The sequence below is a fragment of the Galendromus occidentalis genome, unplaced genomic scaffold, assembly GCF_000255335.2.
Source record: "Galendromus occidentalis unplaced genomic scaffold, Mocc_1.1 scf7180000077458, whole genome shotgun sequence".
NCBI lineage: Eukaryota > Metazoa > Arthropoda > Arachnida > Mesostigmata > Phytoseiidae > Galendromus > Galendromus occidentalis.
The window spans coordinates 17,092-43,102 of record NW_003805446.1 but is presented as its reverse complement, the minus strand read 5'-3'; the positions used below and the strand labels follow the sequence as shown (position 1 = coordinate 43,102).

The following is a 26,011-nucleotide window of genomic DNA, read 5'->3' as shown; positions in this document are numbered from 1 at the left end:
CCGAGTAACCGCTCGCAGTGGGAAAACCAGCCAGCGGAGAAAGAAGAGAGCCCCGAAAGGAGATAGGAGAGATTGACTGTATATCTCACTCGAGGCTCAAGCTGGGGCTCTGGCTCCACGAACAGCGTCGAGGTGGCGACCGCCGACTCTGTCATGAGTGGTGATGCTTATCGCAGACCGGGCTTAGGACCCGTGAGGTTAGATGACCCAAGGCGAGTGAGAGACATAGGAAGCCGCGGTAAGATGGCGGCAAGCTACGTCAAATAATATATCGTGCGGCTCGATGCACGGCGATATGGCTCCGACATCTTCGCCATCTCAAATTTCCCGCCAGCATTGCTCCGGTTGTGGGAAGTGACAGACGCGGAACAGTTAGTGACGCTCAAATTGCTTGGAAACTGCGGGCGGAAAGCGTGCACGACACGGCGAACAGTCTGAGGAACAGGCTGACTGGAAAAAGCGGAGAAGACATCGTGTGGAAGCGGCATCAAGCCTCTCGGGGACCATTTTGTTGCTCGTGCAGACCTATCGTACTGATAGCGTTTCACATTCGCACGAACAACGAGCAGCTCTATCGTGATTCCAGAGAAAGTTTTCTCAGATCGTTCCCTCGTCCTCCTCTCCCCTTTCTCGCCCTTCTCGGATCCTTCGAAGCGTGTCGTCGCCCCTGCCGGGCAAGTTCGTTTCCAATTCGCGCCGTTTCACGCTACCTTATTCTCCAACGACTCGAACATCGTTGAGGTCGACTCCGCCAATTTACTTCTTTGATTTTCCAATTTATCCGCATACGTCGATTTGCCGAGTCTTCCAGGGCCGATACACGTCCCATTCCGAGGCCCATTGATGAGATGGAAGGGAATCTCGTTTTTGATTGGGGAATTCAGCGGCTCAGGCACGTCGACTTCCATGCCGAACAGCCGTTCCGTAGCTCCCGACGTCCCTACCTGCAGTATCCGCGCGTTTTTCACAATCTCTCGATTGTAATTGAACGCGGAACGGATCGTTGTGAGGATGCGGCCACGAGCTCCGGGTCGAGGCCTCTGCCCCGGGAAATACTGTCTTCCGATAATTAATCAACCACGGTCGCACACGAACGGTGCAGTCAGGAGGCTCCGCATCGTTTTCGAGACACAGTTTCCAAACTTGAGCAACGTAGATCGGCGTCCCGCGTCGGTCCGGATAAGCCTCCAAGAATTCAATAATCTCCCACACGCCTATTAATGCTCCATCGCCTCTCGTTGGGATCGTCATTCGGCGATCGATTGTGCCGCTGTGATCGGTGTATCGTACTCGGGATCGTCGAACATGGCGTGGACCAGGTATCAGATCTTTCTCGCGGGTCTGTTGGTTTTCACCGGATCGCTCAACACTCTAGCGACCAAATTCGCCGATGGCCAAGATGCCCCCGGCAGGACCGGTGGTGTCTGGAAAAACGGCACGAGTCTCCGTCCGACAACTGAGGTACACAATTTCAATCATCCGTTCCTCCAAGCCACGGGAATGTTTGTCGGTGAATTCTCGTGCTTGTTGGTATTCAGAATCGTCTCGTGGATCCACGCCAAGCGTAACACTCCCGAGAGCGAGCTCCCGGACATTGTGAAGGGCAACCAAGATTTCAACCCGTTCATTTTCTACCTGCCTGCCCTCTGTGACATGGTGGGAACCTCCATGATGTACATCGGTCTCACTCTGACGTATGCCTCGTCTTTCCAAATGCTGCGAGGGGCTGTGATCATTTTCACCGGAATCTTCTCGATGGTGTTCCTCAAGGCGAAGCTCCACCGATTCAAATGGCTCGGCATCGTTCTTGTGCTCGTGGGTCTCATCGTGGTCGGTGTCTCCGATATTCTGCATGCCGATGCGGATGCCAAGGCTCTAGGAGGGAATACCGAGGGGCAGAAAAGCAGCTCCGCCGTCATCACCGGAGACTTGATTATCGTTGGCGCTCAGGTGATTACCGCCCTGCAAATGGTTCTGGAAGAAGGATTCGTCTCCAAGACCAACGTTGCACCCCTGCAAGCTGTCGGGCTCGAGGGTCTCTTCGGCATGATCACTCTCGGTGCTCTTCTCGTACCGTTCTACTTCATCAAGATCGGTCATGTGCCAATCGACGATTCCATCGATGGTATCGTACAAATCTTCAACAACAGATGGATCGCCGTCGGTTTCGGCGGAACCCTGCTTTCGATCAGCTTCTTTAACTACGCGGGAATTTCTGTTACGAAGCAGCTGTCGGCGACGACTCGAATGGTTCTCGATTCCGTCCGGACGATCATCATCTGGGCGGTGAGCCTTGGGGTCAGTTGGCAGATCTTCCACTACGAGACTGTTATCGGCTTCGTTGTACTGCTTTCTGGGATGGCGGTATACAACAACCTCCTCATCGTTCCGTTCATGGCGAGCAAAGGTTGGATCACAAACCCAGAGGACGAGGAGGAAAAAGATACCGGAGCTTTCGCGGACGAGCCTGTGGAATAAAGTTAATTTTTCGCGAAAACCCCAAGGAAAAGAAATCCTGAGGAAGACTCTGCGGGATGCTATGATTTAGGTGCGGTCGAATCAATCGAATACATACAGGTCCAAATGAAAAAGAAATGCATCCTGGTCGATCCGTGGTCATGGTAATTTATTGACCCACATACTATATGCGTGTATGTATCTTAGAAGTTTTCCAAAAGGTAAACATATCTAACTTTTCTGTCAGGCGGATTAGGTCGACTTCTTTCATTCAACAGGGATTTGTTTGTTATCTGCCAGGATCAAAGGGTCCTATATTCTCCAATTATCCAGCGGAGACCTAATCTAGGAAGGAGATATCCGTCTGTGTGGTATCTTTCTCCAGGAGCATTCGAAGCGAGTTTTTGCGAGAAATAAGAGGGGATCAAATCAAGGAAAGAAAGAAAGAAATGGGGATGATATCTTTTTCGCGGCTTGTCTAGAATTCGGTCAGGTGACTGTTGCAGATGAGAACACACGTGAGAGAACGAGCGGGAATTTTGGAAGATACGACCGAGAATTTCTCAATATCGGCCTTGATTCCACCTCTCGGCCAAATCCAACGCCGATAAGGTTTCGACCGGTCATTCGTTGTTTCGGCAAGCCCAATCCACTGCTCACACTGTCTTTGGGATTTCTCAGCGACCACCGTGTCTTAAGCTCTGATTCCAGGTGTTACTTTTGGGAGGAAGGTCCCGTGATATAATTCCGTTCATCTCCGTCACTCGCATTGAGCCTAACCGCGCAGCGATCATTGTTCCTGTGGCTCAGATATTGTCGGTGGTGTCGTCTTATGAATTTCAGCATTCTTGCGCAACAGACTCGTATACTACTCGTAATGCAATCGCGGCAGGGGAGCGCCGTCGACCATCCGTTCCTAGTTAGAGCTTCCCACTATCCACGGGGATAATTGACGGTGAATTCTTTTCGGGATCCATGAGGATCCTCAACGATGGCGAACTAGGTCAGAAGCTCACTCGGCACAAGTTCACTTCTGGCGTCTTGGAACGATTCCCGTCATGCCGGAACCGCTCACCGATCTCGCGAGCACTGATGCCGCTGCCATAGCCAAGGTCGCCGCAGCGCTCACGGTCGATCGATGGTCCTGCGGCCCTTTTTTTATCAAATGCCCCTCTTGGAGAGCTTCCCATTTTGTTCCGTGTCCATCATACCCAGTCCGGTTATTGGAACCTCTATCTAAAATCCATTCAATTATTTCGATTCCCATCTTTCCGCGTGTTAGCGCCCTCCAGGATCTATTTCTCAGTCTGCCTTCCTAAGTCTCCTCTTTGTCCTGCCTCCGCCATGATTTGGGCAGCATGTCTTCCCTCCCTCCTCCTCGTGGGAATCTGAAAATCTCCAGCTCCCCCTGAGATGGAGGAAATATCCCCATGAGCATATCTTCATAATTTCCAGACGAAAGGTAAGCGGGTCTCAGCAAGAGCGCCTGGTCCGTTCTCTCGAGGCATTGAGGAGAGAGTCAACTCAGGAAACGACTTGAATGAAAATTGAAAGTGCACCACCAGGAGTATGCGCCAGGTTCGAGCGATAGCTACAGCGAAGGAGTCGCAAGATGTACCCAAGACGCGGAACATCAAACATTTCGACGGGAAGGACGTGTGTTCATATGACCCTGTGCTCGTATGACATCCTCGCCACATGCTCTGATTCCGAATTCCAATTACGGGAATAAGTTCTTGCGATAGAAGTCCGTTTCATCTCCGCTTCTCCCACAGCGAGCCTATCCGCGGAACGATCATTGTTCCTGTGGCTTGGATATTGTAGGCGGCGTCGTTGTATCAAGCGAATCATCCTTGCGTAATAGACGCAGATACTAATGCTTCTGATACAATTACGGCAGAGTGGGGCTGTCAAGGAGACCATCATACGTGAGACAAGTGAGTCTCGGATCATCTGGGCACGGCACATCGAATCGAGCATTCCCTCGAAGTATACTCCTAGGAAGGGCGCAATGGACGCAATGATCTTTGCGTATTCAGTGAGGCATTGAGCTTCCCAAATCCACGGATATTCCCCGTTTGTCGAGCTGCCTCCGCTCCGACATCTGGATTTCTTGGGAATATTTTCTCGAAAGGCATCTACAGAAGACTTCGGGGAAAGATCAAGTGAATCCCTGATAGTAAGCTATGCGGGAGACTAAACTCTCCTCTCCCGCACTTCCGTCGATTTTGGCGGAAGTCGGTGCGGTGTTCAGTGGTTATCGGGTCTCGCTTGAAGGATTCGGTGTGATAGCTGCAGGCAAGCTCGTATTTTATCTTCGCGCCAGGTGCGGAGATGCAGAGGGATGCACCGAGATCTTCTGAAGTCGGAAGCTGAAAATCCTGAAGTAGACGTGTAGGAACCGCGTCTTCTGATGACGACTAAGTGACGACTTATTGACATGAAAAACTCTCATTTCCGCTACCTCTGTTGGCGCGAGCAGAACAGATAAGATAAGCGGTCGACCTGGAGAGCAGGCAAGCGAGCAAGCCCGCAAGCGAATAAGCAACCTAACAAGGCAAGCGAAAGCTTGGCGGCTTGATTGTTTTGGAGCTTGCCCCCGCTTGGTGGGTGGTTGGGAGCGGGGGAGGGGGCGGAGGAAACGGTGAATGTGTGGGTAGATGTCCCGGAGGGTGGAGAGCTCACAGTACCATCATCGCTGCTGCCACCGCAGATGAACACGCTAACGAAGTTAATCTGGGTGGCAATCGGCTACACTCAGCAGCTTGTAGTCTATCCGAGCGATGTTACTTTCGCTCAAGCGGGCGACGACGGGCCTGCAGCTTCCCAGAGTGTTGCAACAAAGCAACAAACCGAGCAACAAAATTCGAGCGAACGTAATTCGCTCGAGTCAGAGGAACTCGAGCTTTCTCGGGCTCAGATCGCGGGTCACGACCCGAACCCGGGTTCCTTGTTCGCATCTTTCCTCCCGGCGATGTCGAGCCCTGGATGACTTTGGAAAACTGGTTTCCGCATCGCGAGTTGACGGCCAGCCTCCGTTGATTGGAGACAGAGTTATAGCGAGTGATCCAACACTCCAATTGTTCCAGTTCGCGTGACGACCTGAGCCCGCGAGCTCGAGTCCGATGAGAACGTGGACGATGGAATCTCAATATTCTCCCGCCATGTTCGACTGTGTTCGTTTGTTAAATTGGCTCCGACCATTGTATTGCGTTCGCGTATGCTCGCGCGTGAGGACGACCGATCGATGGGCCGGGACGCGGTGAGCGGATGAATCGGCCGATTCGTCCGCCCGCTGCCTCAATGGGAGGGAAAACGGGCGGCATGACGACCCCGGGGCACTCAGAGGAAAGAACTGCAGGAGGGATACACATCTCAGAAGAGGACTATACCCACTAGACAACGAAATAGGAGTGCGCCTTCCATAATGATGAAAAGCTTCGATACCCTCCGGCGGCGGCGGAGTAGCGAACCGACAGGAGGATAGAACTACCTACCTGCCTATAACCTTGCTGAGTGCTCGCTTCGACTGAGGGGTAGCGGGCCGATCTGATACCCGCCGGTGGCTCGCTACCTCAAGACATCCAGCGGGAAAAAGAGAGACCCTAATGTCCCTCCGAGCTGATCAATGCGCCGGATTCCTCACGCGAGATGGGGAGACCCCGGTCAGCCACCGATCGGGTGAGCCAGCTCCCGGTCAACGTCGGGAGGGGTTGTGCCGCTGGGGACAGCGCAGACAGGATGGCGACCAGGATACCTAGTAACCACCTGATACCCTGATAAATGCCTACACAGACTCGCACACATTGACCCTCGTCGCTGTTCGGCGCCCCTGCTGCAGCCGATATTCTCTCAGCATCCCTGAAGTTGGCTCTCGCTGTTCCTCCTTCCTGTCTGCCGGCTCCCATGCTGCTACTTCAACGGTGTTCTCCTGTGCAAATTACAATAAATTATTCCCATCCCCAGCGAGTTCTTCCCCGAATCGGATCGAACAGCGGCGACTTGAGCCAACAGAGAGGAATAGAGTTAGTGCAGACAACACCTCGCGACTGGTGTAGTGAAATGTTCCTGTCATGCTTGTAGATCACAGACGCGGACCCCGTCCGCGATTGTAAACAGTCCGAGTTCGACAGTCCCGCCTCATTCACCCTGGAGAGCGACTCCCTCGAAGAAGGACTCATTGACCCGATGTCGTGGAAGTTTATACCGGGCTTTATCCCGCTAATTGTTGGACAGGTCTTGAGATCGAGATGTAGCAGAGGGTTTCCTCTCGACTGACTGAAAGCAGGAACCGTTCCCTGCCTGAACGGAGCTCGCAAGCAGACACCCGAAAGCAACCGGAACCCTCCTCTTTTCTATTATTGTTTTCTAAACTCTCTAAAGTCAAGGACGGAGATCTGAGAATACGAGGAGACGAACTCTTCGGATGTAACTCGATTACGGGGAAAACCTCGTTGGTGTTGCGTTCCCGGCTTTTGATGTTGCCTGTCAGCTGTGGTGGATATGCGTCTTCGGAAGAGAACCTCCGTCTGCTGTACCCTCCATGCTCTAGGATAAGCGTGATACCACGCCATATAATAGCTTCAAGCTAAAGTTTTCCTCATAATAATTAATAAGGCTTCTTCAGGCAGTGCATGCTGCTGCTGCTACCCCCCCCTCCTACCCGCCATGGTTGCCCGCTCGGCTATGCGGCCACTCCAGCGAGGGACTTGAATTTCCATTCGACCGATCACGCGCCGCGGCAAAAGAAAGAGTTTCGCAGACAGCGCGGCAGCCGCGGAAAAAGTCGTCGCCGCCGCGCACTGGATCTTTTCGCTCGTGCTCGAGTCCTGCACCGCCGTCTCGGATTTGAGTCCGACCCAGCGGTCGAATATCGTGACCAAGACCATCAAAGATATCCGTTTCCCGGCGGGAGATTTCGCGGATTTCCTCGTCATTCGTCGCGTTCCCCCGCGCTTCCTGGTAGGCGAGATTCGACGAGAATATGTTGTTTGGACGCGGAAGTTTAGGAATGGAAAAAACTGAGCTCTAAGTGCAGGATGTTTTGCGTCACAGATGGTGTTCGGAGCGTTGTTCCGTCAGGCTCCCATCCTGGTATTACGCCGTGCTCTGCGCTTTCAGAGCCGTGTCATGCGTGTACCGAAGGAACACAGTGTTTAGGGATATGGTCGGCGTCAGGGTGCAAAAGACAGTTCCGGTGGCCGATAATGTATACCGTGACGGCGGTTACGCTGCACGACACCACTCACACAACACATATTGGACCTCTGGTACCAAGCTTCTCTTCCTCGTGCTCGCTACAAGGCCGGTCGGTGTCATCTGATGCCGGCACGAGATGGAACGTGGTAGAACGCTCCACGTCTGGCTGCTACGGCATACATGGATGATGGCGGCATAGAACGAAGGGTAGTTGAGGGTTGGCTGGGCCTCATGAAGATGGCAATGTGCGTTGCTGACCCGTCGAGATGGCCAGCTCGACTCGCAGCCTCTTATCTGGGCTATGGCCTACGAGAGATTGTCGTGCAGTTGTGTTCCGTCAGATTAGCTACGGACTGTTGTTGCCGAGCTGTTCTTGTTTGATACGTGGCCCGTTTGTCCAGTTCCATACCACCTTACCTCGCAGCCGGCCGTGGAGAAGATAAACGCCATCGAGCGAATGGCGGACATTGTCGAGAGATGTTCGACCTTGACCACGGCCAGACCCAACGACGCGGTCACGAACGGGGAAGTGACGGTAGCGAACTCGCTCGCTCGTTTGTTGTTGTTGTTGCCGTCGCCATATAGGCTTAGTGTCTTCCTCTTCCTAATAAACTCCACTCATAGAAGCACTACTGGTCACCCGCTATCTTTATAGCTGGGACGCTTGAAGATTGCTGGGTCACTGGATCTTCCAGCAGTCGGCGCGGGAATTCTCGTGGGTTCGCCTCGAAGGGGACCCGACGCGTTGGAAGGCGAATGTAGGCCGCGGCCCTTAATTGGAAGAATTCGAAACGATGTCGATTCCTCCCCCAGATTCGATAGTCTGGAGGAGACTCTTTTCCCTCGTGACGTTACTCAAAAGCCTCCTCGCATCGTTTCGAGGAACTGCTTCCGTCGGCAACATTTCCCTCAAATTGAAACTGCTGTCGATCGGACCAAACATCTCCACCTCTGACTGTGGCGTGCAGCGGAGGAATCTCGGATCAGTCGACTTCCTTACTCGGTGCTCCAAGCTCCATAGCGTGTGATCTTGATAAGTCAGCTTCTGCGCATAATTCGGACTTCCAAAGGGAAAACTCCCGCGTGCGAAAAAACGGATCATCGAGCCACCGAGCGCAGGGAAGTGTTCGAAGCTGCGAAGAGTAGGGAGCGACGCTTCGCTCGTTCGGGAGTCTGCGATAGGTGGCCGAAATCGTTATGAGCCATGATTCTTACTCTCTCCTCGACCTCGCAGCGACAATGAGCGTTCTGCTGCCGCTCTGATGACCTTGCGATGCCGATTCCGGAGCAGAATCGAGAGAATTGATGGGATTTTGATGGTTTTAGAATACGAATGTACTCAAGACAGACGAGTTCGCGGCACCGTGTGCGACTGGGCGGGAGTGCGCATTCGCGTGCGCATGCATGCGGGAACTTCGAAGCTCGTCGAAGACTCTTAGGAAGAGACGACACTCTCGAATGCGCTCGCAGTCGACGACGAGGGCGGCGGTGGTCATAAACGTCAGGACAAAAAACGACGGAAGATGATGCTCGAACTCTGCGTTTCTCGATAACCGAAGGCATCGGTGTGTGCGCGGAATCCTCTCTCCCGGTTCGGAAGAAATCTGAGCAACTTGTTCCTTTCGTGTTCTCCGCCGAACTGGTTTTCCAGCTCCTTGCCTTTCTGCCTACGATTCCGGAGCTGCACCGATGGATATTTCGAAAAACTCAGTCATTGCTCGGATAACATGTTTTCGGTGAATTTTTCGTATATTTCAGAACTTATGCGTAGGTTATGTAAAGTCTCGAAAACTTATGCAGCCCTGCAGGCTCGTCGTTCAAATGCTCATGTTCTCTCCTTCCACAGGTGAATGCCAGTCTGAAGGAGGTCCTTGCCAACAGCTGTGTTACGACCTCCACGATGGAACGTTTGAATGCGGTTGCTCAGATGGATACGTTTTGTCAACGGACGGCTACAGCTGCCACCGTAAGTCTTTGAACAATCAAATTCAGATCGGTTACGCCCTGATTCTTCCCAGTACGCAGCTCTCGTTCACTCCGCTGTTGAGCAGGGAACATTTTTCGTGGATCACTTCGTCAGCCGACAACCTGGCACGAGGATTAGAACGGGTCACAAGAGACAGTCGAGGAGGATCACGAGCAGGAGAAGTACTCCGAAACGATCCCGGAAAAAAAAGGCAGCCCTCTTCCGAGAAGAATGCCAAAACTCATGACTTCGCTCGCGGTAGAGCAATTTTCGAAGAGGGGAACGGTCGCGAGGAGCACAGTGATCATGCGGGCCGAGAAGGGAAGCTGCGACTTTAGAGATCGATGAACAGCTGCACGCTATCCTCTGCAAGGGAGGCTGTGCTATCAAAGAGACCGAGCGAGCTAGCGGCCGACCGACCCACCAACCAACAAGACAAGACAGGGGGGTTCAGAGAGCCAGGCATTCAGCGAGTTCGTCAACTTCAATCTGTGATGAAGACCTACACGAACACTAAATGAGAAAATCTCGATCAGTCCAAATTTCCATGCAGTGCCTGTCGTCCTCGGGGCGGGCGTGAGCCGAAACTGGGTTCGTCGGAAAGTCAAGAGGAAAGGCTTTCCCTTAGAAACGGCGACGTTTGCGTGAGGTACGTTGTCTCGCCGTCAAACTCGTGCCTGAGCCGTCGGAATGACGTAGAGGAGAAGGAGCGTTTCATTCATTGTGCGCCGTGTGACTGATGACGTTGGTGGTGGTGGCGGCCGGCGACGCGACGGCCGCGGCGGCCTAATGGCCAAGCTGAATGTCTCGCCGGAACCGCCCCGAGACCTATCTCAGTCAGAGGAAACTGTGGAGGCCCGAGAAGAAGTTCACGTTTTTGAGTCCGAATTTCGAGCGGAACATTACCTTTCCGCCACGGCGACTCCGCGTCACGACTCCGAAGAGAGTCGGCCAGAGAGAGAGCCAGAGAGATGAGACCTGCAGAATGATTTCAACACCACAAGAATTTCCGCACGGTATTATAAACCTATACCTGGGTAGAACTCGTTCAGCAAGGTCGACGGAGATGACCTACGTGCGTCTTGTCCCGATTGTTGATTCAGCACTGCAGAGATATTGTCGGAAACGGAAAAACTACTGCGGAGCTGAACCATTGATCAATGTTTTCTGCTCTCGTTCGAGACGAATCGACACATTCGACAGATGCGAGCGAACCAGACTCGCAGACCTATATAGAATAAAACACACCGGGAGCGGGATCTTGTCGTCTCATTGCGCGCGGAACTGCTCTTTGCGATGTTTGACCGGGTGTTTTCTGTTCGTGCTTCACATCGAGATCTCATCCAGCTACCGTCCCGGAGCAACGACCCGTGGCATGACCGTTTTGTTCACGAAGCAGTCTGTGCTGCTATCCGTCCCCCTAGGCACGGGATCGACTCCGTCAGAGAGGAAGAAGTTGCAAGGGATCAGCAACCTCGGGATCGGCCCGCGCTCCCGAAACTGCAAAAACCAGCACGAGTCAACTTCGACCGAATCTGCGTCGCTGTACGGATCTCGGTTTCCCATGCCTCCTGAGGAGCTATGGACTGGTGAGATTCCACCCGACTTTGTTCCACCGGATCAAGAGGAAGCTAGCGGCAGATCTTAGCTGATGTGATTGGCATTCTTGTCCCCGCTGCTGGAGAATCTCGGCCATTGTCCGGGGCGCTCTCCTCCCTTCTGGTTCCATGAGGCTGGACGCTCAGCAATAGACTATGCGTCCGAAAGGCACAGACTTGCATTCGATGAGTCTTTTGAACCTCACGGTCTTCTCAGATGAAACAATCAACGAAGGAATTACCGTTGACAAGTCTTTCGTTGACAAGTCACGGATGATAAATATCTATCAAGGTCTGGAGTCCTTCCCCTGTATCTCAGGCTGCGTCGATGTCATTCCCCTGGGGTGAAGGCTTCTTCCTTAGCCGCTCGAGGAAGCTCTGGAACCTCTCATCGAGTCGTTGTATTCATGAGGCGACCTCGGCAAATTCGTAATCGACCAAGACTCGCGATTCGCCCTCTCTGAATGAGTATCAAACCCGTCATTCTTGCTTCCTGATTCCCGTTCGACGCCAACGACGGTCGGACGCAGCGGGTATTCTTCCAAGTGAGGAGCTGGACGATTGAACTTCGAGCGCTTCATTATTGTCTTTGTGCTTCCGACCCGATCACCGGCTTGGTTCGACCGCCTGTGCTCGTTTGCCTGTCTGCTCGCCCGTACCGCACGGCAACATCGAGTCTTTCAATTAGATAAAGCTTATCTCTGACCTAATGAACGCTCGTGGCAGAACCGTCCAATCACAGCATCGCGTAATGATTCTATTCCATGTGCGAGGAGAAAGTGAATTAATTTTACAGAGAAAATTCCTCCGAGAGGATCCGTTTCGGGACTGCCTTTCCGGACGGAACGCATCGATGATGAATGATCTCGGCAAATCGTCGCCGCCAATAGAATATCATTCGGGCAATCGTCATGGAGAGTCCGTCGTCGTCCTGGACTCGAGAGGAGCCCTGGCTGTGGTCCTTGTCTCATCGGATCGACTCCGCCGCCGACGAACCCGCGCCGTTCTCGGAGCGCGGGCAACGCTCTCGGTTAAACGCCGTAACGTTTTTGTGCATCGCCGCGACCGCCCTCCCTCCGGGACGATGTCCCAATAAGTTGATGGATTTGTTCCCGAGGCTGGAAATTGAGTTCCGAGAGCTCCGACGCTTGTTGTCGGTCTGAACGCGTGCCCGGACTGGACCAGAAAGTTACACTTATCTTGTGCGGCGAGAGAAGTTGCTGCTGTCGTCGTCGCTCCAGGAAAAAAAACATTAATAATCTTTGCGCTCCATCCTCTGGTCTACCCGGTGGGCCGACAGACCGACTGACTGACTGGCCGTCCATCCGCCTGCTTGGCGTGTCCAGCATATGCGAGAGAGATCTCGACGCACATTCGTCTGGAAAGGAGTATTTTTTTTCTGACGAATCGATTCGATTTTCAGTCCCTTCAGGAGTCTGGGAAGACTCATGTTCTCGGGACGAGTCGAAAGCCTACCGCGATGATGAGGAAGACCCGATCACAATAACGAACGCCTCGATTCGGATGAATCATACTTTTGTGAATTCGCAGTTAGTCACAGATTCGAGGGGAATACCTCGGTGGATGTCGATCGGAATTTGCGGCCTTCCAGAATCACCCATTGTCCCTCTTGCATCCGCGATACTCCCGTCGAAGGATTATCAGGTCTCAGATCGCGTCTCGGGTCCGGCCTGACCTCGTAACTGTCTAGACGCTAAGAGACGACCCCCTGATATGAGGGGGAGTCAAGTTGATCGCCGCTGATGGAAGGCCGCGGTACCCTCGTGTGTCTTCGACTCATCGTCTCCACGGGAAGATTCCTCGCATTGACTCCAATAATCTGCCACATATTTGACTTTCCATGTACGGATCACATGAGGTCTCGAACGGGACCTATTCAGAAGAACTCCGAGACGGTCGTCCGCGGCCGTGTTTGTAGGAGCCATTAGCTATTCTGGCTGACAACGGGCTGTAATCGGTCTGAGCCGCTCCTCTGAAGAAATTCTAAGGAGAGTTCTCCGGCTTCGAGGCGCCAGAAGTTCTGATTCGACATTCGTAGAGACATCTCTCGCCGGAGGGACGTCGGCGTCGCCGTCGTAATGAAGCTCAAGAGAGGTCTTAAATTATAGATCTCGTCCAATCAGGGTTGTCTCGAGCACTGTCGTCAAGAAATCATTCTCTAGAGTTTAGAGTCTAGACTCTAGAGACTCTAGAGAGAGGGCTCCGGAAGATCTCCGGAATTTTTCCAGAATTATACCCCGATTAATTTTAATGGAGATCGGACTCTCAGGAGATGATGTTCCTTCAAGGGACTGACTATTACGTATTTGTTTGCAAGTATTAGGTCGATCGTAACTATTCTCCCATTCTGTTGATGGCTCGACCGCCCGGGACGCACAGGGAAGTGCAAAGAGGAGGCTACGCGACATAGCTCCATAGCTCCATAGCACTCCTCTCAACCGTCGTGATTAGAACGGCGCGCATGATCCTGTCGAACCATCGACGCTTCGCTTCAGATCAGCTTAGTGCCTCATCTCCTGAAGAACAGCTTTCGCCATCATAATATCGTCTTCCGGCGACAGCTTCCAATATATTCCGCAGAAGTTTTCCTGTCTCCGAGAAGGCGAATTTTTTCCGATCGCTCCTCTGAACCCCGAAGCGTAGGTCTACGTCAAAACTCATAGGAGCGGTATCCGCGGAATTCACCCGCGGGGAAAAGAAAGAAAATGTCTCTAGCCGATCGTCCCGGCGCGGGCGCTCAAATAGCCGATCACAAATCCCTGACTGGTCAGATATATAATAGGCAGTACCTGTGATAGTAAAGAAACGAACTTGGAGAGCATTTCCGGTCGGAGAGAATCTCGGTCACTCTATTCGGATAGACCGAAAAGCTTTGTCACTGCGTTCCCTCAAAAGGACGATGGACGCTAGAGCTGAGGAGAATTATTTTTCTTGCTGTGTACACGGATAGGGGTCTTGTTTTTTGTGAGAATTCCACTCGCCCGCGGCAGCTTCTGCTGAAATTCTATCCTTTCATCCGACAATGACTCCTCCCGATAGGCTTCGGGTTGAGATTCGCATGTGCCGCGACGGGTCTCGACCCTCCTCGCTCAACAACTGGACTGCTCGAATCGGAATAGTAATGAAAAGTGAAGAGAAAGCTGTCAGCGGAGGGGATGTAGCCGAACGTGCGCGTGCAGCTCGACAGACGGACAGTTCGTGCGCGTGTGCCGCCGATGCCCCGTTTCCCTGTGGGATGTAGCTTCCACAGGGCCGCATACGGCGGCCGAAAACGTATTCAAATTCATTCCTCCTAACCAGGACGTCGTCTGGCTTATTCGCCCTACTCCGACGACTAGATAGGTGGATAGCTCGAATCGGTAGGTCGGCAGACAGGAGCGCTCGGTAGCTTCCCCGCTTACCCACTGACTTTGGCTCGCTACGAGCTGAATACGAGTCCGTGTGAGCTCTGAAAGTGAGCTCCGCAGACCGCATGACGTAAGACCGAATAGAAGAGAACTAGTGAATGGAGAGAAAGACGTGAGGCTTCATGAGACGATTTTCCCGACGGAGCGCGGCTAGTGATCCCGTTCCAAGTCGGATGTGAGCAGAGGCTTGAGTCACACACCGGGTACGGTTCGCTTGCCTCCGTTCTCCCGCTCCTCTCCCAGAAACAAACGGGGACACCTATGAAACGATCGAGGAGTCGACAATCTGCCGACAGGCCAGAAACGAAGTCTGATCACGCAGAATAAATTTGATTCCACAACTTGCTTATTCAGTTGACTCTGGTTCGCCCGAGGGCTCCATTTTTGTGCTTCAGACTGTCGCGGGGCGACGCGAGGACTCACGGAGCGGAGAGGGACAACGATGGTTGACGGAATTGTCGCTATTCTGTCCACCTGTGCTCCGTCATCGAGCCGTTGGATTAGCGCACGGACTCAAGGTGATCTTTGAGGCCGTTCGACGTCAACGTGTTCGGTTAGGCTTGTTGTCCGGACGTTTGGCGGGACGGTCGCTCGGATGCTGCTTGCTTCGTTTGAACGCAACCGTTATCGTCAACTTTGCAGAAGGGAAGCCAGCCTCCCGCTGTCGAGCTTACGCGTCTATGTGAGAGCGCGCTCCTACTAATTGGGTATGGCTAGGCAAGATAATGGGGCCGTTTTCCAGGGGCACCACCGTTCGCTATTCCAGTTGGCTGACGGGCACGAGGCGCGAGCGAGCGAGTGGGTGGTGGCGGGGCGGCTAGGTGGTCGGGTAGGCGAAGCTGGCATGCATGAAACGAAAAATTGAAAGCGGCTGAAAGGAACAGTGATAGCAAACAAGTCACTGTACTGCGAAAGAATCGAAGCCGACAACAGCCCGAACATCACAATGTGCGGGAATACGTCGGCGGAAAAGCCAATGCGGGCTCCACGGCCCGCTGTGACGCTCTGATTCCCCAGAAAGATTGACAACGGCTTCGAGTTACTCGTTCAGACGACGTCCGCTCCCCCATCGCTCGGAGCCTTCCGGTGAACGGCGGCGACGTGGGCTGTTCATACCGGAGACTCTGGCCTCAAACGTACCGGATTCTGATCACGTATGGGATTCCAAGGTCGTTTCGTTCCTGCTTCGTTTCACACTTTTTCCGCGCGCTATGCTCTCCGGCGATTTCCTCCCTCGATACATCTTCCTCTCAACTTGTTCCCTGAAAGTCTCTAGGATTCGTTCACTTGTCGTCTTGTGCTCAAACACAGAAAACTCTAACATGGCGCTCATGGGATCTCCACGGACGGAACACCCTGTCCGCCTGTCTGATTCCCCTCCACTCCTTCCCGGCTCCGGCCGAGTGTCCTGGCGACGCCAACGTGAGACGCATCCGGTTCAGTAGCTGTCCGCCGTCATGGTCTGTGAATTCTCACTGATTGGACATCACTTGAATCCGGGGGTAACTCTGAAATCGTCTACCGGCAGCGCGTTTCTCGGATCTCGCCGAAAAGGTTTTGAGGAAGAGTCCCACAGTCTGTTCTCTTTTCCGAGGATTGACGTCAATCCCTGCTGTCGGGCTCTTACCACTTATCATTTGTCCCCTGGACGAAAATCAACGAACAACCAATGACGAGTATCTTCGGTCAACGAGCAACCCATGAAAACAGGGGCACGGAGGAATGCTCATGTTCTCCGGATCAGCGATTGACTTTCTAGGGTGGTCTTCTGCTTCGTGGCGCCGTCGGTGTTCTTCCGCTCCCCCGCGTCCCCAATCCTCCTTCCGGATCTCACGCGCCGCATCTGGTCGATTTTCTCTGTTCGTAGTCAATTCAGAGGACCATTCTGACTCCGGATGTTCTTCTTACGCGTCTGGACTGTACCTCGCTCTTGTTCCTCTTTCGCCCGCTGACTTTCCAGCAGTCCTTGGGCGATCTCTGCGCCTGCTTTATCGGTGACCGGCATTACGCTGATATACCCCCCACTCTCTCTTCCCGCTTCCCTCGGTGGGATGTCGATCTGGGTGCTCATCGTAGTTTGGTGAAGACATCGAAAGGGCGTCGATTGACGACAAATGCACGTACCGAGGGAGCAGACTCTGTTTCATTTCAATGAGCTGCTCTTTCCAGAGCGCCGGCGAGCCTTGATTCGTGCCGGCAGTATGTTCTGCTCGGGTTTTTGCAGCATTCCGATGTTTCGTCGAGAGACTTTATCTCTTTCCTCCAGATTGCTGTGGGAAGGAGAAGCGGGGAAGACAAATTGACGACGCTTGGAGAAACAAACCCGAGCAGGAAATAATGTTCTGTCCCCTCTTTTCCAGCCGAAACGAACTCGAGTTCAAACTCGACGTCGACAGAAGAAGCTACGACCGAGCCTCCATCAGTGACGTCGGAAAACGTCGTAATGAATACCATCGCCGCAACGACGACAGCGACCGCTGCTTCCACGACCGAAGAGGTGAAGTTCTGAGGTTTTCTTTCAGCGACCGTTCTCCCCCACCGAAATCCGTTTTGCAGGAGAATTCCTCGCTTTACGTGTCCCCTTCCTCCCCGAAATCAAGCTCGAGGGACGTCATCTTTTCGAAATCGAAATCCGCATCAGTATCCTCCTTTAACAAACACGTCGAAATGAATCTTACAGACCACCGATAGTGGACCTGGTGTTTCGGAGGAAGAAGACTATGATAGCGAATACACGGCATTCTGGAGCTGTGACCAACTCGATTGTCGGAACGGTGGAGTTTGTGTCACGCAGAGCGAAGGAGGCGTCCGTTGCAATTGTAAACTCGGCTTCGCGGGCCCCTACTGCAACGAAGGTACGAACGAGCGAGGTTCCCCGTAGAAGGGAGTCAAGCATCAGGCTGTGATTCGACAACTTGATCAATAGGAAATTTGACTGCGGCAAAATGAAAGTTGATGGGGAGTTATTGCGAAAAAATAAAATTCCGCTCTCCACAGAAATGGATGTGAAATACCCCAGCTTTAGCGGAAACTCTCACATCGTTCTGCCCACGTTACGGGACGCCCACAAGTCGATGCAGATCAGCTTGGAATTCAAGCCCGAGACCCACAACGCAATCCTTCTGTACAGCGGTGAACAAGCGAATCTTCAAGGAGACTACATCGCGATTCTCCTTGTTGAGGGTTTCGTGGAGTTTCGGTGAGTCATAATTCATAGTTCATATCGATACGAACTGCATTCCGAATCTGTCTCGCCCAAAGCGCGGAACCGGGAATGCACTTTATTCGGATCGGCTCCGAAATTACATGAACAGGCCAAGGGAGGCAACTCAGCAAGCCGTGAAACCCCCGTCGATCGGTAAACAGGTTCCGGTTATCATTGAGGATCGATCTGAGAGAAGGTACAGAACTGTGTTGGCAACTTCCTCAGGCTGCGCGAAGCGGCCGAGAGGAATTTTGGATTTCATTTCCTTGCTCTTGGTCTCGTCCGCCCAGCCCACCTAAAAAGTCGAAAGGAAGCGCCCATTAATAGTGAGCGTGTTACTTGGTCTGACAACTCTAATTGAAGTATCCCGGAACCAATGAGGTGGAAGCAATAGAGAAAATGCCACCGACGAAAATAAAAGGAATCGAGATAGAATCAACGGCCTGGGCGCACATTAAACACGAAGGGCGACGAACAGCTCGTTATGTTCTCACGGCTGTTTTACATACGCTAGGATGCCTAGCAGAGCCCTCGGATCCGACCTCGGACAAGGATACGAGAGCATGGAGCCGATACGCGCATCGTACGAATGCGCAAACGAACTCTAGCTCCGACCGGCTACATACCATCGCCATTGGTGACATTGTGACTGTCGGGTTAACGGAGTTGACGCGAATGTTGTACGGGCCGAGCTCGAGCGCGAAAACCCTTGTCAGGGCATCCATTGCGGCCTTGGATGCCGAGTACACAGCGTGATCTTTCAGAGCTGCAATCGACGCTTGGGAGGACATGTTAACGATCGCTCCGCGCTTGTTTGCCTTCATGCTCGGCAGACAGCATTGGGTCACGTTGATTACGGCTGCAATGGAAACCTTCAGCCGCTGAGCATCGAGCGGGCCGGAGTCGTGGCCCTCATTATTTGCTCTCGAAGTATCGAACGCTAGGAGAACTCTCTGGGCCGTCGTTCCGCGGGATGGAAAGAGTCAGGCGGCTCTGAGTTCAGGAAAGGAAAGATGGGCCTATGAGCGCAGCGATGACTGACCTTTCGTGTTCACGTTCATCGTGGCCGAGAAGGCTTTGTCCGTGATTTCGCCGACCGATTCGAGGATCGCAACGCCGGCATTGTTGACGAGCAGGTCGACCTTCGAATACTTCAGAGCCCGTTCGGTGGCATCCCAGTCGGCCAAGTTGCAGCATTTTGTTTCGATTCCCGGACATTCCGCGCGCAACGAATCGAGATCCTCCGGATTCCGTCCAACGGCGATCACCTGCGACCGACAGCGATTCCGGATTCCGTTTTCGGATTCATGCTCAAAGTGACAGCAGTCGATTTCCTCGACGGTATTGGGCAATTTTCTGCCAGAGTCAACGACTTACATGCGCGCCCGCTTCGCGCAGCTGTTTGCAGATGACGCGGCCGATGCCGGTGCCGGCACCGGTTACCATCGCTGTCTTACCCTTGAAACCGTAGCCGGAGAGATCCTGGAGCAGAACCAGAGAACGATTATTTCGAGACAAGTTTCCTCGGCAGACCGAGGTCCACGATCCGGTGGCATGGAGAGGCTCAGTCGGAGCTTTCGGGGTGGGGACTTCTGATCTATGACCTTTGACGAGGATTGGGGCGCGACGGGTTGACCTTCATTGGTCGTCGTCACTCACCATGACCCACGTGTTCTAGAGCTGTTTCTCCGTGGCAAGGATGTCGTTAATTGCCGAGATCGATTGGTTCGCAAGTGTCACGTGTTGTCACGAACCAGCGTCGAGCGCATCCGGATCGAATGCAACGAGCTCGACCACCTGTTCACAGAACGACGTCTTGAGAGCAAATGCATTAGACCAATTTCTACACTGACGTCTACTCGACCTCCGTTCGCGAGCCGGAGACGACGTTACCGCGACCGGCGCTGTTCCTTCTACATTAGGGCGGCTGTGCTCGTGCTGCGGCGCTCGAGCGCGATAGACAATTCCGACGGATGATACTACGGAGCTTATCGCGAACCAAACAAACCTTTGGAACGGAATAGAACAAGGAAACTACTGGCCACTACAGACGCTCAGCCGACCGCCAACGCCGTAGCCGCCGTTACCGGTTGCCGCTAATCGAGATTGATGATAATGTTGATAAGATACCGCGCGAGCCTCCCCGAACTGTTTTCGTAACAGCGAGCTTTTTCACTCTCAGAATATCCCAACCAGGGACTCTCTAGAAGAAAAGGGGTAGCAGCTCGAAGTGAAGCGAGCGGAGTGGTCGGCCCGCCGCCGTGTCGCTTCTTCGCAACGGTATAGCGCGGATAGCTGATTTTCCTCCTCTGATTTACTCTCTCCGATCTCGTTGTGACAGAGCGGACGAGTGGCATTCACGGCCGCTCATCAATACGGAACGCGCCGATACTCACACAATTTCGTTGGAATACGATATCTTCCTCCACTTTCCGGCGTGGAAATGATTCATCGCTCGATGCGGGGAACATAATATAACGATATAACGGCTCGTTCGAGATCGCTGAGGAAAACCAATCTCTTTGGACCGAAGCTCAAACCATCGGGCGTATCTCATCCACGGAACCTAGCTCTCGCTCCACCTCTCCCGAATTCGATGGACGCCGACTGAGGAAAATTCCCGTCGTGGAATTCTTCATCGAGCATCTGAACTTGAACTTCGTTTCCGATCGCCAGAAGATACGCGTCACGGTGGATTACCGAAATATTCTAGTAAATAAATGTATATGACCGAATAAGCGTAAATACCGAAATAGTTGCTGGGCGTTCTCCCTGTTCCTTCATTGGACGTGGGCCGAGGTGCTGGCCGACCCTGAAGCGGATTAAGCGTCAGTGATGGCCGAGCTTCCCCTATTCCCTCAAAATCAGGGTCGTAAGTCTGAAATGCAGAAAATTAGCAAACTCCTGCCTAGATAGTTCTTGCTTCCGTGGCTCGAAAGTCGGTCGCTTGTCGAGCTCACCGCTCGCTTGACCGTATACAACGATCGAGGATTCGGTTGGCTGCTCGCGGGTGATTGAAACGTTGATGAGGTGCGGCGAATGAAATTTCCCCACCCCGACGAGCTCCCGTCTGCCCACTGAATTTCCTGGAAGTGAGCTGTTCCCAAGCTTCTTCCATCCGAACTGTAAGCGATTCTTCCAGAGGCGCATAAATGGAATCAATGGTTGGTGGTGGACACGGAGCTCCCGATTTGAGCCCGGAATGATGAGCTCCCTCAGGCTTAGCTGGGGGATGGGTGGAAAAAGAGAAATCCCATGGGAGCAATGATTCTCATGCCCGGGTTTTTAGTTGAGACTATTCTGAATTAAGAAGAAAAAAATTCTTTTCCCTCCCAGCTTCGATTGCGGAATGGGCGAAGGCATCCTGAGAAGCGACCAGCCCGTGGTTCTGGGCTCTTGGAACAAACTTTCCATCTACCGCGACCGATGGGACGCCTGGATGCAGCTCAACAATGACCACCAGGTAAGGAAATATCGGTGGGAAGAAAAACAGAAGAGAGCTCACTCAGACAGCAAAAGGAGAACAGAAAGACCGATGACCGATGATTTCTGCTGCTGACAGCTGTAGATAGACTCGAGGACAAGCACAAGAGCAGAGTTAAGAAACCCAATGACATCACTATTTGGTTGAGGCCCGAAGGCTGGGCTTCCCCACCGACTCGCACGACTATTTACTGCTGTCCTCCTATATATCTACTACTACCGTCCTGCTTACAATGCAATAGATCAGCGAAATGATAGGGGACTCAGGAAGTACATGTTGAGCTGGGCTCCGGGAGGATTTTCATCTTTCAAGCCGACGAGGCGTTGTGCTGAGCGCCGACCATACATCTCTATATACACAGAGACTGCCGTTCCCGCCTCTCTTCCTCATCCAATGGTTCCCGTTTTTTTCTCGCAGGTCCAAGGCCGCAGCAAAGGTCTGTTTTCGAGGATCACGTTCCGAGACAACCTTTACCTCGGCGGATCGCCCAATATCTCGATGGTGCAGACCAGACTCGACATCGACAAAGGCTTTATCGGCTGTGTTCGTAAACTCGAGATCAACAGCCGAAACTTCGACTTCCGCTCTGGAGTGAAAGGCGACGCTCTTGACGGAGCCGACATCGGTGAGTGTTGGAAGTCTCCGAGGAGAGTTCTTTTTCGTGTTTTGAAATCCGTCGTTCCAGCCCCGATCTACGGGCTCCGGACTCGGCGTGGCCCTTCCCGTGAACGGATGACGCTGAAAGACTTCCTTCGAGAGACTCTCGCAGATGATCGACCAGGCGAGGGGAGGGTCGGTCGGGTCATATTGAAATTCAGAACCGAAGAGATGCTCGATCTTCTGCGTGACGTACGGGCGCCTCGGAGCTTATTCTGGCGACGTTACGTTTGTGTACGATGTTGCTCCCGTCTGATAACGTCGTTGACGCTTTCCGGTCGACAACACACAATAGGGGTAACCGATGCTGGAGACAACACCATTGTTCCCTTCGCTCGTGACGTCTCATTGATTTATTTATTACGCTACTACCGTCTTTTTATGTCGTTCGACGCTGTTATGCATGGTATGCCCACGCTACGCTCTTCCACGCACATTCTCCGAGGATGCATATGACGACACTTATTATACAAGTGCTCATTCAGCGCGGAGCGGGCACGAGCGTCATCAATCAGATCAGTTGTGACGAATACAGCCACTCCAAAAAGCCGAATTGCATAACGCGTCCATTTCCGGAGCAATTCGAGCACGTCAGCTGTGAGGGAAATCATTGTGCAGCAAATGAAATCCACGTTGGCTTCTGAGCCTTGAGCCAGACATGAGGTGTTTGCCAAAGCCACGATCGACGGTCGCGCGAACGTCGAGAATGCGGGGCATCCCAAGTACAGGGACATCATTGAGGAGGTTTTCTCACCCGAGCCAAGAATCGTTTGTTTGCCGGACGGCGATTGAGCACGGCTCAGCAATAAAGCAGACGCGCATTATTAATGGAACGAGGACATCCCATGCTGCTCGGGGGTAGAGTGGGACACTGAGTGAGCGAGTGAGTGAGTTGGGCGAGAGCCCCGAGAGAAAAGACGAGCCCGAAAACGTCCTGGTGAAGGATCGTTTCGCTCGTCGGAATGGTGGAAGGGCGTGCCAAGGACATACTGGAACGACTTAGCCGCCACACTCTTCATAGATGCTTTTGCGAGGCGCATTTCAATATCCACGTCATCTGGAAATCGCCCGGCACGAGGCTTATTTTGGAAACTTCAAACGATCCCTCGAGCGGCCGCTCAAGCAAGTTCAATTTTTAGGTGAATGTCGTGACGACGCTTGCAACAACGTTGTTTGTCATAACGGGGGTCAGTGCGTCGACCATGGGAAATCTGCCAGCTGTCTGTGTCCTCTCGGATACGAGGGCGAATTCTGCGACCAAGGTAAGAGGCGCTTGCTTCGATGTTTGCGGAGAATTCATTCATAACACTTGAAAAACTCTGCTCAGGCTCAGGCTCGAGACTAAGGGCGAACGCTCCGACCGACCATGGCCGAGCTCGTGTACGGAATCGGAGCCGAATGGGCAGATTCTGATCGAGCCACAATTCGATTTCAGAGGTGACAATCTTAGTTCCCTCGTTCAACGGTTCGTCGTACATGAGGTATCCAGGTCTGGGCGAGCGGTTCCTGTCGTTTCTAGAGATCACTGTCGTTCTCAAACCACGCTCCTTGAATGGGGTGTTCTTCTACAATGGAGAGACTTTAGAGGGCCAGGGAGATTTCATTATGCTCCAGCTCATCAATGGGTTCGTCGAATTTCGCTTCGACCTAGGCAACGGTGCTGCTATTGTGAGGTAAGGAATAGTCCTTCTCCGATCGCTTTGGTTCAGAGCGATACGTTCGTTCTAAGCCTCGTCGTCACGTTGGATTTCTCTCCCAACACGGCGACCGAGAGCGAACGATCGTTGTAGGGCATGGAGCCTACGAGGAGCTTTTTCTCGATTGTAGAAGCGACCAGGTCGTCTCTATCGACAAATGGCACACGATTTCGATTTCACGAACCGGTCAGCTGGGCATACTCCGAGTAGATAAACACCCGTACATAGTCGGCCTGGCACCAGGCGCTTTTACTCAACTTTCACTCGACCTGAACCTCTACATCGGAGGTGTAGCGAAATTCAAGGAAACGTCTCCGAACGCAGGGATCACCCACAACTTCGACGGATGTATACAAAAGGTACGCAAGTTAGACGGCGTAATCTTTGACGAGACATTCTGAATTTTGCAATTTGCGAATGTCCGAGCACTCAGAAGGTATTCCCGCTCACCGTCGGACAAACTCGACCACCGCTAAGCCCAGTCTCCTCTCTCAACAGGTCACCATCAATAATAAACCTCTGAAACTCTTGCAAGAAGCTCTAACGGGTCGAAACGTGAACAATTGTGCCCATCCGTGTGTCACGGGTCCGTGTTATAATGGCGGTCAATGCGAGCCGACGATGGACGAGTTCCAGTGTCATTGCAAATTGGGTTTCTCTGGACAGCAGTGCGAAGTCGAAGTCCAGGAAGCAATCGCCCAGCCCATGATGGGCGGACAGAGCTATCTCCATTACACGTCGGAAGAAATCATCAAACGAGTTCGAGGCAGCAAGATCGACATCCAAATGAAGTTCAGATCGTTTTCGGGTCATGGATTGTTACTCTGGGCGGGCGAAGAGGACGTCACTCGCACGTCCGACTTCGTTTCGCTCGGGATCAATACGGGCCAATTAGTGTTTCGTTTCAATTTGGGCTCCGGAGAAGGCAATCTCGTCTACAACTATTCGAGAGTCGGTGATGGTCACTGGCATACCCTGAGGGCGATTCGTTATCGTCAGGAAGGTTCTCTGACAGTCGACGACGGCCCAACGATTGTGGGCACGTCCTTTGGCCAACTCAACCAGCTCACAGTCAATAGTGGGCTCTACCTGGGTTAGTCGTTTTTCTCCGAGCGGGCTCGCTACATGTTCCATTCCGAAATGTCCCCATCCATACATCCATTTCCAATTTCCTCGGATTCTCCACCGCAACTTCTAATTTTCATGTTCGCTTTCCGCAGGTGGCATCAAGGAGATCAGCCACATGACGCTCGGCCGCTACCAAACGGGCCTCGTGGGCTGTATCGGGAATTTCACGCTCTCTACCGACTATCATGTCAGGCTCGTAACTCATGCGAACAGCGGTATCAACGTTCAGCCCTGTATTTAGAGATCACAAGATAGTTTTACGATCAAGTAGAGAACGAGCGTGTACATCGGCTTCCCTCGAACCGGAGTTGCAACACTCGCATGTAGACCAGACGGTGATGCCGAAGAATACGGGAACACCACTCACGAACACATGCAGAGGCGTACACAGAGTCGCCATGACGAAAACAAGTGCCGGACTTATGTGGAGACGTGAAGATCTAACGAGGACGTCAACGTGCGATTCACTGCCGGGGTAACTCCAGGCGGAACAGACATCATTTTGAGAAGGATCGTCCGCGATGCAATCAATAGAGTCGAGAGCTCATCCGGAATATAGCAGTGGACATTCCATCGGATTAATTTGAATATATTTCCCCGCGGGAATCACTCGGCGTTCTCGTCAGTCGACGTGTAGAGCTCCTGTATCACCAGAGTAGATCGAACGTATATGAGTGAAATCGAGAAGGAAATGCGATGCCGAACACGAAGATGGAAAAAGTGAATGATTATGGAAGACATTATTTTGTTATGTACAAATATCGAAGCCGACATCCCAGGACCGGAGCTAATGTGTAATAACGATTATTATAGGACTGATTCCGATGGATCGGTTACAACAAATCGTAGAGCGCAGAATCCGAAACAATATCACAGAGACAGCGATAAAACATAAATACCTATGGGAAATGCGGGAATGATTTCCCGCCTCGTGGAGAGATTCGGAACGAGGATCGTGACGCGAGTATGCGTGAAATGTGAAATAGTGATCAGGCGGTTTGAAATATCGATTAAGCTCGGACCAACATCACCGCGCCTAGCTAATGTAGTACACATAATGAAGTATTTATGTAGCTGCGTGTGACAGCGAGAGAGACTGCGGGACGAGAGAAGAATTTAGGAGCTCTCTTCCGATTCGTGCTTTTTCTCTGAAGGGAAGCTCAGTGAGAGAGACTGTGGGTCTGCGCAATAT

At 52.6% G+C, this 26,011-nt stretch overlaps 3 protein-coding genes across 3 annotated transcripts in view; 2 read left to right on the top strand and 1 right to left on the bottom strand.

Annotated features, from left to right (window-relative positions):
• The window catches only part of LOC100908086 (EGF like, fibronectin type III and laminin G domains protein pikachurin), a 78,927-nt gene extending 53,867 nt beyond the window's left edge, over window positions 1-25,060 (top strand). The window contains exons 2-12 of the mRNA XM_029111648.1: window positions 9,503-9,622; window positions 17,009-17,145; window positions 17,329-17,503; window positions 17,646-17,847; window positions 21,190-21,316; window positions 21,755-21,962; window positions 23,134-23,256; window positions 23,430-23,667; window positions 23,822-24,050; window positions 24,190-24,784; window positions 24,912-25,060. Of these exons, the coding sequence (XP_028967481.1) occupies window positions 9,503-9,622; window positions 17,009-17,145; window positions 17,329-17,503; window positions 17,646-17,847; window positions 21,190-21,316; window positions 21,755-21,962; window positions 23,134-23,256; window positions 23,430-23,667; window positions 23,822-24,050; window positions 24,190-24,784; window positions 24,912-25,060 (2,303 nt within the window). The remainder of the gene's footprint in view (window positions 1-9,502; window positions 9,623-17,008; window positions 17,146-17,328; window positions 17,504-17,645; window positions 17,848-21,189; window positions 21,317-21,754; window positions 21,963-23,133; window positions 23,257-23,429; window positions 23,668-23,821; window positions 24,051-24,189; window positions 24,785-24,911) is intronic.
• Window positions 1,247-2,697, top strand: LOC100904370 (solute carrier family 35 member F6). The gene has a single exon (XM_003744006.2). The coding sequence runs from the start codon at window positions 1,306-1,308 to the stop codon at window positions 2,476-2,478; it is 1,173 nt and encodes a 390-aa protein (XP_003744054.1). The 5' UTR covers window positions 1,247-1,305; the 3' UTR covers window positions 2,479-2,697.
• Window positions 17,922-19,964, bottom strand: LOC108864351 (L-xylulose reductase). The gene is made up of 6 exons (XM_018639807.1): window positions 19,862-19,964; window positions 19,513-19,650; window positions 19,231-19,335; window positions 18,896-19,121; window positions 18,480-18,712; window positions 17,922-18,148 (listed from the first exon to the last, which is right to left on the bottom strand). Exons 2-6 carry the CDS (start codon window positions 19,513-19,515, stop codon window positions 17,978-17,980), a joined length of 738 nt encoding a protein of 245 aa, XP_018495323.1. The 5' UTR covers window positions 19,516-19,650; window positions 19,862-19,964; the 3' UTR covers window positions 17,922-17,977.
• Window positions 25,061-26,011: the final 951 nt, after the last annotated feature.

What these genes read in the sequence shown, in the direction of transcription:
- LOC100904370 (XM_003744006.2), top strand. Translation starts at nt 1,306, where the DNA reads ATGGCGTGGACCAGGTATCAGATCTTTCTCGCGGGTCTGTTGGTTTTC.
- LOC108864351 (XM_018639807.1), bottom strand. An exon ending in TGCGCGAAGCGGGCGCGCAT is followed by an intron (nt 19,122 to 19,230) that starts GTAAGTCGTTGA and finishes TGTCGGTCGCAG; the next exon opens with GTGATCGCCGTTGGACGGAA. An exon ending in GATGAACGTGAACACGAAAG is followed by an intron (nt 18,713 to 18,895) that starts GTCAGTCATCGC and finishes TTTCCATTGCAG; the next exon opens with CCGTAATCAACGTGACCCAA.